We start from the raw sequence: 12,004 nt of genomic DNA, 5'->3' as shown, positions 1-12,004 counted from the left end.
TGAACGGATGCGTCGGTAGGTATAGAGCGCAGACGCTCGATGAGTGCTCGCAGCGATAGGTCTCGGTACTGCTCATCGGCGATGTTAGCGAATGCAGACAGAGAGAAAATACCGCTGGTAATACTGGTATCGGCGTCGTCAGGCTCATCTACCGGGTAGCGAGACAGGCAGTTAGCGTCCTTGTGTAGTCGGCCAGATTTGTAGGTTACAGTATACGAATATTCTTGGAGGCGTAAGGCCCAGTGACCAAGTCTTCCTGCGGGATCTTTCAGTGAGCATAACCAGCAAAGCGCGTGATGGTCTGTGGCAACGGAAAGGGGTCGGCCATATAAGTACGGGCGGACCTTCGCTGCCGCCCAAACTAGGGCCAGCAACTCACGCTCAGTGATGGAATAGTTGCGCTCCGAGGGTGCTGGCCTGCTGGCGTAAGCGTTAATACGGTCGTTGCCACGCTGGCGTTGGGCCAGTACTGCGCCAATTCTGTGACCGCTGGCATCAGTACGGACTTCGGTAGGTGCAGAAGGATCGAAATGGGCCAGAACGGGATGTGTTGTGAGAAGGTCGATTAGATGCGAGAATGCAGAGGCCTCGTTATCGCCCCACTGGAAAGGGGCGTCCTTTTTCAAAAGCTCGGTTAGTGGTCCTGCTATGGCCGCGAAATTTTTCACGAAACGGCGGAAGTGCGAACAGAGGCGGACGAAGCTGCGCACATCCTTGACACTCTTCGGAACAGGGAAATGCGTAACAGCATGGTTCCTGACTGGGTCCGGTTGCTCTCAATTTGCATCAACGAGATGCCAAAGGACTGCAAACTGGCGACGACCGAATTGGCACTTCCATGCAGAGCGGCGTGACGAAAAACATACAGGACTCCTGAGAGGCGCTCGAGGTGCGTAACGAACGCTGGGGAGAATACTATAACGTCTTCGAAATAGCACAGTCACGAGGACCATATGAAAGCGTGAAGGGAGACCATCATGCGTTTAAAAGTGGCAGGATCGTTACATAGACCGAATGGCATTACTTTCAATTGATAAAGACCGTCTGGTGTTACAAAAACAGTCTGCTCGTGGTCGAGATCGTCTACGGCAATCTGCCAGTAGCCAGAGCGAAGGTCAATAGGGGAGAAGATAATTTGATACTAGAAATGGGGAGATTGTCCGTACTTGTGTATCTGACTTTTCCGAGTGAATGACGTGAAATCGTGAGAAGTTGGGTCTTTCACGACGAAAGAACTTGAATACATCTTCGGTGCGCCCTCTTTTCTAAGGGCGATCAAGGAGGGTGGGAAAGACTTTGCCATAGGAGAATTTATTTTCGGCAATAACGCGAGCCACCCACCGTGGAGCCCTACAAGGAGACGCTATAGGGACTGTAAAAAGCAGGTCCTGCAAACGAGAGCTGTACGTTATCGCTATAACCAAATATGAGATGACCTAGGTTGGCTATTCACACAAGGTTAACCTTGGCTGCTTGAAAAAATTGTAAGTAAGCGGAAGCTGGGAGAAGACAGGAAAGATGAAAAGTAAGAGAAAGACGAAGGCTGGAGGGAGAGCGAGAGACAGGAAAAGACAACTACTGATTTCCCTCGGGTGGGTCAGTCCGGGGGTGCCGTCTACGTGAAGCAGAGGCCAAAGAGGTGTGTTGCCTCCGCCGGGGGGCCTTAAAGGTCCAAACAACCGGCATTGGCTCAACCCCCAGGATCCCCTTTTCCCAGTACACGGCTAAGCCACGCACGGTTAGACGCGGGAGGGTGCAACCCTCGTGTGCTCGGGTACGTGGTGTCGCAACACACCAAACGCCTGCTTACACAGACGCGCCTGCGTGGACGTGGACCATTTGAAACCGTGAAGAAGGGAGTCCATCATGCGTTCAAAAGTGGCAGGAGCGTTACATAGACCGAACGGCATCACTTTGACCTGATAAACACCACCGGGTGTTACGAAGGCAGTCTTCTCGCGGTCGAGATCGTCCACCGCAATCTGCCAGTAACCGGAGCGAAGGTCAATAGAGGAGAAATAGCGAGCACCGTGCAGGCAGTCAAGGGCGTCATCAACCTGAAGTAGAGGATACACCTCCTTTTTGGTAACCCTGTTAAGGTGGCGATAATCCAAGCAAAAGCGCCATGAGTTATCCTTCTTTTTTACCAGTACACAAGGTGACGCCCAAGGACTACATGACGGTTAAGCAATGTTCATGGTAAGAATTTTGCGATCTTCTGCGAGAATAACTTGACGATCAGCCGGTGACACTCGATACGGGCGGCGATGAATAGGAGGGGTATCGCCGTTATAATGCGGCGTTTAACAGCTGTAGTTTGGGCCAAAGGACGATCGTTAAAGTAAAAAATATCGCGGTAGGAAAACAGAAAGCGGTAGAACTAACGAGCGTGCTCGGACCGCATGTCAGGCGCACTCATTTTATGTAAGTCGGTGATGATACAAGTTGCCGACTGCCATGGTAGAGGAGGATCAGCTGGATTGTCGTCTACTGCAATGGATCATACTTAATGATCCTCGAATGAGCAAAGCTCGGCCAGAGACCTCCCACGTGGCAGCACTTGTGCCGTCAAGCCAAAATTGACCACTGGCAGCCAGACGCAATTCGCCGTAATAGAAAAAAAACTGTATGAGGTACTCTAATCCCGTGTGTAAGTAGGACGTCTTTCATAGGAGCCGCGATGTAGTGACCGCAGGACACTCGTCGGGATGACACTAAGTCAACGTAAGCCAGTACCGAAGGTGGCAAGCGAACGAAGTCGACGGAACTGAGGTGGCTGGGGTGTGGTTCAGGGGGATTGAGAAGGGGCAGGTCAAGGGGGAGAGTACTGGGGGAACAATCGATGAGAGGAGAACGTGCGCAGAGGAAGTCTAAGCCAAGGGTGATGTCGTGGGGACAGTGGGCGATGACTGTAAATGGCACGATAGTGGAGCGATCGGTGAAGCAGACGCGGGCGGCACATATACCAATTACGGGGGCCGTTCCGCCATCGGCGACACGGACAGCAGGCGTCGTGGCGGGCGTTATTATTTTTTAGGCGGTTGCGAAGGTCAGTGCTCATTACCGACAAATGCGCCCCAGTGTCTATATAAGCAGATCCAGAAACACCATCAACTTGCACGTCAAGAAGGTTCAGATGAGTGGGCAACATCAGTGGAGAATTTTGTGGCGTAAGGAGCAATGGAACGTCAACTCGAGGCGCTGCATCGTCTAATTTTCGGGCTGGGAACGGCGTCCGATGGGAGACTGCGAAAAGGGGCAACGGGGCTGGGAAGAGCGAGATTGTAGTCTTTGTGGCGAAGGCGAACGAGTATAGGGGTGGTTCGACGCAGGAGACTCTGTGGCGAGATTATAGGAGCGGGCGGCATAGAGACGAGAAGGGCCACCTGGGAGGCGACAGGAGGCAGTATAAGTAGCCTGGTTCGGGGAACTCCAGCGACTGGGACAGTACCGATTCGATGGCAGTGAAAACAAATGTGCTTGTCGACAGCTGTGCGCAATTCAGATGGGTTGCGGAAACGTGGTGGGTAATAAGATGCGTCACGGGGCGAAATCGACCAAGCCGGGTGGTTATCAGCGCGATTGGCCAAGCAGTTAGTGTGAATACCCATGTTCGCCAATTCCTGGCGGACAACTGCCTGGATCATGGAAACCGTGACTGCAGGTGCGTTTTAGGGGCTGGAGTCGATGGCAGCCGGATAGAGGGCTTCGATCTCATGCCGGACGATCCGGGTAACATCGCCAGTGTTGGTGGGACGAAGAGCGTCGGCACAGGAAGATGTCGCTGGGGTGCTGGACAGACAGGCAAACTGCTGGTCGTCGGCTTTAACCGAGTTCCAGACGGCGGCACTCTTTTATAACTGCATCCACAGTCGCCACGTTGTTGAAACCGAGCAAGTTGAAGGCGTCATCGGCAATGCCTTTGAGGATGTCGGAGACTTTGTAGGACTCAGTCATGTGTGCGGCAACTTTGCGGCACAGAGCCAAGATGTCCTGAATACATGTGACGTAGGGCTCCGGTGACGTCTGCACGCGACGGGATAACGCCTTCTGCGCGACAAGTTGGTGACCGTATGGGTTGCACAAGTCTCGGAGCTTTTGCTTATGCGAATACCAACTGGTGAGCTCATCATCGTCCGTCCGAAACCAAACTCGAGGTGTGCCACCGTGGTGAAAGACTACGTTGGCGAGCATGATAGTAGGGTCCCATCGGTTATTGCGGCTGACGTGTTCGTACAGGCTGATCTAGTTATCGACGTCTTCCCCATCTTTGCCCGAGAACACGCCAGGATCACGGAGTGCGGGGAGAGTGATGTAGGTCGTCGAAGTGGCAGCAGGAGTCGGAGCCGGCGGAGTCGAGTTGTCGTCGCCGGAAGCCATGAAGGAAGGCTCGACGTACCGTCCACTGCAAAGCTCCGTAACGAGGTACAGAGAACGTCCACCTCCACCAGTTATATTACGTAGGAAGACGCAGACGAAAAGCTATATATAAGTATATTTACAAGGGAATAGGCCGCACTCGGCGAAGAGGAAACCGCCCGCGCTAGCCTCCAATCGTCGTCGTCGTCTTCTCACGGCTCGCTTCTTCGTCATTGTAAACACTGTTTCGTAGGAATATTTAAGCAATATAGAAGTAAGCTGAATTCCTTCCTGAGAAATGAAAAGCGGCGTTTCCTGAAGAATCAGTTCCAACAGGAATCCTGTAAGGATAGTGCAGACGTAAGAAAAAAACTAAAGCTGCTAAACAGAACCCCATCGTGGCCTGTTATCAAAGATCTCGTCTTTCAGGGCCGCTCCATACATTGCACAGAACTTGCGGAAGAATTTAATACATTTTTTAAAGATGCCAGCAGTTCTCCAAACCCTCAATCTCTGAGCAGCAAAATTCCTAGGAATAACCGCTACATTTATCTTCATCCGACAGATGAACGCGAGGTATGAAATACCTTCAACTCGTTGAAAAATAGCAAATCACGCGATATTGATGTCATACAAATTATTCCAGTTAAATATGGGCGGAATGTTATTGCCCCCCTACTGACATATATATATAATCTGGCGTTATCAACAGGTTACTTTCCCTTATTAATGCAAATATCCAGAGTAATTGTACTTTTCAAGACTGGCCATAAAAACGATATGTCCAACTACGACCGATTTCTATTCTGACAATTTTTTCTAAGGGCCTAGAAAGAGTAACTCACAAACGACTCATGAACTTCTGAATTAAGCTTAACCTCATTAAACCGTCACAACATGGTTTCCGCCCAAACAGGTACACTGAAACAGCCTTACTAATGCAAAAAGAGCTAATCCTCGAGGCACTTGAAAACAGGGAGATGTGCGTAGGTGTTTTTGTGGATTTCTCGAAGGCTTTCCATCGCCTAAACCATGAAATACTACTCAACAAGCTAGAAAGATATGCAATCCGTGGAACAGCAGCGTGTCTACTAAAGTCATACCTACAGCATCGATATCAATGTGTAACAATAGATTAGCATGTTTCATCCCTTCAACCTATAACCACTGAAATTCCAGACGGAAATATTTTAGGACCGCTACTGTTTATTGTATACATAACCGACATAACAGATATCAGCAATCTTTCAAAATATCTTCTGTATGCACACGATACGAGTCTCTTGTTTAGGGGCAATTACATTGCATTGCTCATTTCAAACAAACAGTGTACTAGAAAAGTTGAAATCATGAAGCGCAGCAAATTCCTTGATAATAAAGAGTAACAAAACAAAAGCGGTACTTTTCATTACCGGGAGAGCGTCGTTACACCAGACCTTAGTCTAAAAATAGACAACTCTATTATAGAGGTGGTAGACACAGTAAAAATACTAGGAATTTTCTTTACCAAGAACATGAGATAAGACCCTCACATTAGCTTCACTTTAACCAATTTATCAAAGTGCGCTAGATTGCACGTGAAATTTCGCTCCTATCTACCCATATCGAATAAATTATAATATACAACTCATTATTCATGTCGTACGTTAACTACTGTTTCCTTGTCTGGGGTATTACTACTCAAGCTAACCTGCACAAGACATACATGCTGCAAAAGAAATCAGTGCGTTACATAGCAAATGTTGAATACCTCGCACATACCGAAGAACTGTTTAAGTTATTGAAAATCATACCCATTCATAAGCTTTACGAATTTTGCTGAGCCATAAGATATAAAAAATCCATTTTTCCTAATGACACTTCTTGATAGCACTGTCATCCCTCGAATCAAGCTCAACTCCATACTCGTTTCGGAAACATGAACGTTGGACCGTTCTCTTTTGCAGTACAGAACATGGTCGACAGATGAAGCGTCATACAGTTCCAAGGTTACTAAATAAATAATCTTTGAGCTTTTTGTCTTGAAACATCTACTACACAGTCTAAGAAATTATTTTTTGTAAGCCGCTGTATTCCCTTTTGGTTAAAGTGTGACATGAATGACATTTGCATCTCTGTTAACACCTATGCATTGTATAATATAATGAGCCTGTACCAAGTCTTTACATCGATTGTTCTGAATTTCTTGTACTATATTCTTTTCTGTAGTGTGTTGAATTTTATACTTTTTTAAAAAGTTGGAGCTTGCTGTTCGCCATGTAGGGGGGCTTGGGCTCCCTCAAGTGAAAATCGTTCGCTTTTTTGCCTGAGCCTACCCAAATCATAATGATGTAAATAAAACTGACTAGACTTGACTTTACCTAACAATGCGCACCCTGCCTCTGAAACTGTATGAAATCCCGGGACTCAGACACACGCTCAACGCCGATGACATTACACTCTGGAGGTGTGAAGGGTCGGACAGCACAGTTGAAGAAACGTTCCTACATGCAAACGACATTGTCGTGCAACACGTGAACGCAGCGGGCCTAGAGTGCTCCCAGCACAAGTCGGAACTACTCCTGATCCGGCCACATAACCGAAGCAAGCACAAGTCATCCCCACCTCCCATCATGGAAAGCATAACCCTGCAGTCAGTCAAGCACGTCGAGCACATGCGAGTACTGGGCATGATTCTGCAGACGAACCGGCGGAACGGCATCGCCATTGACAGGCTCCGGATGACAGTGAAGCAGACCACGAGGCTGCTACATAGAATGACCGCACGTAAACAGGGCTTGAAGGAGAAGGACTTGCTCCAAATAGTGCAGGTCTTTGTAGTGCACACCTATGCACTACCATACCTACATTTACAGATGACAGAACGAGATCGCCTCGACTGCATTATACGACAGGCAAAGATGGTAGCCTTGGGCTTACCAAGACACACATCCACTAAGAAACTTCTTCAATTGGGACGCCACAACACCATCGATGAAATCATTGAAGCACACCGGACATCACAGGTTCACCGTCTCCAAAGTAGCAAGTAAGGCCACTGGATCCTCGCTCGAATGGGCCTCCGAGTGTTGCCAATGGGCAGTGACCTCGCGACCATGCCACCACACATAAGGGGCATGTTCGTGATCAAACTGCTGCCCCAAGCACACTCACTGGGCAACACGACTGAAAAAGAAGAGCGAGGGCCCAGGCCATACACAAGATCTACGGGACCAACTCCGCCGTGGCTTATGTCGAGGCAGCCCAGTACTCTGATCGACCCCCCACCTACGCCAATTTCGCCGTTCCAGGCTCAGGACTCAATCGACAGACAGCTTCGAGCTCTCTACACGCTGCTACCCCCACCGATGCAGAAGCCGCCATTGCGTTTGCCGGGGTCTCAACACGCACCTGTATAGTTATGAGTGACTCCAAAACCGTCATAACAACTTTGCGCGAGGACTAGTGGCACAGACCACACCAAAGATCCTGCAATCACTACACAACAGAGAAGAACCACACTCAATAGAGTTGATATGTTTCTAGGTTCACGTGAGGAATCCAAGGAACGATGCGGCCCACCAACATGCTCGAGGATTCTTCAGCCGAGCGGAGGGCTTGCCGGAACCAGAGACCTCAAACGAAGTCCTGCACTCATGTCTCGAGATAACTTGATATTAACGTTTTACACGACACACTAGGCCCATACCGCACAGTAACTTATACAGGCGTCAGAAGATCACCTGGTGCAGGTTACAGACGAACTCATACCCGAACCCCAACGTATATTCGAAAATTTACCCGGACATAGCAAGCCCCTGCTTTCACCTGTGCGACGAGCTAGCTTCGCTAAGTCACATACTCTGGGACTGTGAGGAGGACTCCCCTTCGCCCGATCCCCTGGTCTCTCACTTATATTCATCGTGGAAGGAAGTGCTGCTTAGCTCCAGCGCGGACGTGCAACTCCGAGTCGTGGAGGTGAGCCGAAGAGGTTGCCGACACGCATCGCCTGGTGGCCATCTGGCAGTCCTGACAAGCCTATGAATTAGCGCCCCACTCTGACGACTAAAGTTGTCTCTCTCTATATATGTACATTTACACATACTCAGTGGGGCATGTTGGTCTGACGGTCAGTTTCGAGCGCTGTTACCTCAATACAGGATCCCAATGGGGTAATCGTTCAACCACCGACTGGCCAGTGTTTCATGTAGGTGGGAGAACGGTTTGTTAAATAAATAAATAACTAAATAGATAAATAAATAAATAATTAAAAATAGATAGCTAGATAAATAGATAAATAAATAAATAATTAAAAATAGATAGCTAGATAAATAGATAAATAAACAAATAATTAAAAATAGATAGCTAGATAAATAGATAAATAAACAAATAATTAAAAATAGATAGCTAGATAAATAGATAAATAAACAAATAATTAAAAATAGATAGCCAGATAAATAGATAAATAAACAAATAATTAAAATAGATAGCCAGATAAATAGATAGATAAATAAATAAATAAATAAATAAATAATAAAATAAAAATAGATAGATAGATAGATAAATAATAAAATAAAAACAGACCAGACCAGACCAGACCCGACCAGACAGACAGACAGACAGACAGACAGACAGACAGACAGACAGACAGACAGACAGACAGACAGACAGACAGACAGACAGACAGACAGACAGACAGACAGATAGACAGACAGATAGATAGATAGATAGATAGATAGATAGATAGATAGATAGATAGATAGATAGACAGATAGACAGACAGATAGACAGACAGATAGATAGACAGATAGATAGATAGACAGATAGATAGATAGACAGATAGATAGATAGACAGATAGATAGACAGATAGATAGACAGATAGATAGATAGATAGATAGATAGATAGACAGATAGACAGATAGACAGATAGATAGATAGATAGATAGATAGATAGATAGATAGATAGATAGATAGATAGATAGATAGCACCGAGAAAGCTTGCGAAATATCGAAAGAACGTCAGCGCATTAAAAGAAGGTGACGAAAAAGAGTTTGACTGGACGGGAATGCATGCCTGTGCTAAAAAAATACAATGTCCAAAAGTAGTACCCCAACCACCCCATATATTTTTTATGCGTTGCTACATCAACAACAAAGACAAATATGTCAGCGTCCCGTCTGTAGTTGTGTGAAAAAGAAAGATGGGTGCTATATTTATTTGCAATTCCTTTCTCGACAGCCTAATTTTGAATTGCGGTGGCTTATCTGGAGCGCTCCCTGATCCGAAGTTGCAGCTCTTTTTGGCGCAACAATATTCGAACAGGAGATCCAAATATGCTCTCTATCGGACAGCACTCCTCGCAAAGCAACTTCTCGAGTTTAATGAGCCAGGAAATTTTCCCACTCATATACAAAGTCACGCTTCCAGACGCGTGTTGGAGGATCTGTTGTATTCGCTGATACAAGTCCAAACTAGTGAACGTAATGCCCGATACCTCGGAATAAATGAAGCGTAAGACGTATACAGCTTTTTAGTCAAGCACCAGGAACAACATGTGTCTCCAATGTCCTTAATATAAATGAGAAATAATAATGGGCGTAGTATACTGTCTTGAGGCACACCAGAAGTGACTGCGAGACCATCCCACTCTTTTTCATTAATTGAAATATACTGCTTACGGTAAGTTGACTAGTATGGAGTCCAGATAACTAATGCCTCAGGAACGCCAATCGTTTTTAGCTTTAAAATTAACTGATCATGAGGCACTTTATCAAAAGCTTTGCTAAAATCTAAGGATATGGTGTCTAAGGATAGACACCATTGCTCTGTAGGGTAAGTGCGACCGAATGAAGAATTGTTATTAATTGGGTTACTGCTGAATATCTTTTACGAAAACAATGTTGAAATTTGGATATAGTAGAGTGCCGATTTAAGAATTCATTTATGTCATTCAGAATGACGTGCTCATTTATTTATATCATGATGAAATTAGGTCAATTTGGCGATAGGTAACAGCAAAAAATACCCTTTCTTGGTTGCAGGAACGATTCGGGCTGTCTTCCAGTCATCTGGCAATTCCCCAGTTCTTAATTATGCTTGAAACATCACGCACAAGAGCTTTACAACTGATTCAGCATAAAGTCGTAGAAGAATGTTCGGAATGTTGCCTGGCCAACATGTTTCTTTTGTTGTTTTTAAGTTCAGTAACATTGAAAATACCCCGGCTTAAGAAACAAAATGTGCTTCTCCATCAAGAAACTGAGTGGCTCTAGGGGTGCATGGATTGGAATTGGAGAAGACGCTTTGAAAAAAGATATAAAGATGATGCTTGGGATTCTCTGCGAGCTAACACTCATACCTCACCACTCAAACAGTTCTCAGTCGCCACTGGCAAACGCCTTGCTATCATGTATATTGCTTCATCTGTATTATTATTCTTTTTTGTATGAGTTTGCTTTTCAGTAAATCTTGGTCTAATATTTTTTTTCTATTTATATATAATCTTCTACTGATATTGTGTAACGTTTCTCACTCGTGCTTTCCTCCTATATTAGGGCAGCACTATACGTAAATAAATAAATAAGGAAAAAAAGAGATTGGAGATACTAATATCAAACACTAAATAATATAGAGCGATATATAATCTATCATGAAGAACATCAGATTTACTGACAACAAAGCTTTCGTATGATGAAAATATAACGGAAATTATAAAGCCGCCATAATTCTAGTGATACCCAAATTATGGTACTACCGCAAGAAGTGCCTGCTATCAAGGTGAAAATAACCTTTTTATCATAGTTAAATTAGTATACAAAATTCACTCACCCTGCACACCTGGGACATTATTAGCCAGTATCATGGTGTCGTCATCGTAATAAATTATATGGTACCGAGACAATGCGTTGTATTGTTTCGCCAAGGCTTCTGCACATACATAAAGCGATATTTCTTTCATCGCCGATCAGAATACAGCACCTTTTATTTTTCAGCGACAAATATTGAAAGAGCAGCCATGGCTATGGTGTTGGGCTGCTGAGCATGATGCCGCGGGATCGAATCCTGGCCTCGGCGGCCGCACATTGACGGGAGCGAAATGCGAAAACACCCGTGTACTTAGATTAAGGTGCACGTTAATGTACCCCCGGTGAGTCCTCCACTACGGTGTACCTCATAATCTTAAAGTGGTTTTGGCACGTAAAATCACATAATTTAAGAAAAATGTATATATTGAATTGTATATGTGGTTTTGCAATAAAATAAAAGATGTGTATAACACATCTCGCTGGATGAATATTTTGTAGTCAATTATGTCATTCTTGTTCTGTCCTAGTGCTCTGAAGAGTGGAGTGAGTGAGTGAGTGAAAAACTTTATCAGCTCTAGATTCACTGGTCTTCTGCGGTCTTCAGATGGAATCGTCCATCTTCTAGCACAACGGTCGGTTGCCCTTAGTCCAGGGCTCCGCTGGATGCTGCTGCCAGTTGTGCTCGCCGAATCAGACCTTCTTGGTCGACCTGGCGATCGCTGGAGAGCACTCCCTCCCATTGCTCCGCACTCGGGTTTGGTATAACGGGTACCACGTCTATCTTCTGGCATGCCCACGTTATGTGATACAGCGTGGGTGTTTCGTGGCACCAGGGGCATTTGTCATTGTATTGTGTGG

The 12,004-nt window shown here is 45.8% G+C and overlaps 1 protein-coding gene across 5 annotated transcripts in view; it reads right to left on the bottom strand.

Moving 5' to 3' along the window:
* The window catches only part of LOC142591083 (japanin-like-RS), a 133,725-nt gene that overhangs the window by 26,733 nt on the left and 94,988 nt on the right, over positions 1–12,004 (bottom strand). For 4 of the 5 annotated variants that reach the window (XM_075703453.1, XM_075703454.1, XM_075703457.1 and 1 more), the window contains one exon: positions 11,169–11,267. The exons of the other annotated variant lie outside the window; for it this stretch is intronic. In XM_075703453.1, the coding sequence (XP_075559568.1) occupies positions 11,169–11,267 (99 nt within the window). The remainder of the gene's footprint in view (positions 1–11,168; positions 11,268–12,004) is intronic. 5 annotated transcript variants of the gene reach the window in all.

This window comes from Dermacentor variabilis, chromosome 8 (assembly GCF_050947875.1).
Source record: "Dermacentor variabilis isolate Ectoservices chromosome 8, ASM5094787v1, whole genome shotgun sequence".
Classification (NCBI taxonomy): domain Eukaryota; kingdom Metazoa; phylum Arthropoda; class Arachnida; order Ixodida; family Ixodidae; genus Dermacentor; species Dermacentor variabilis.
Note: the sequence above shows the minus strand (reverse complement) of the source record. Positions and strands in the feature narration are given on the sequence as shown.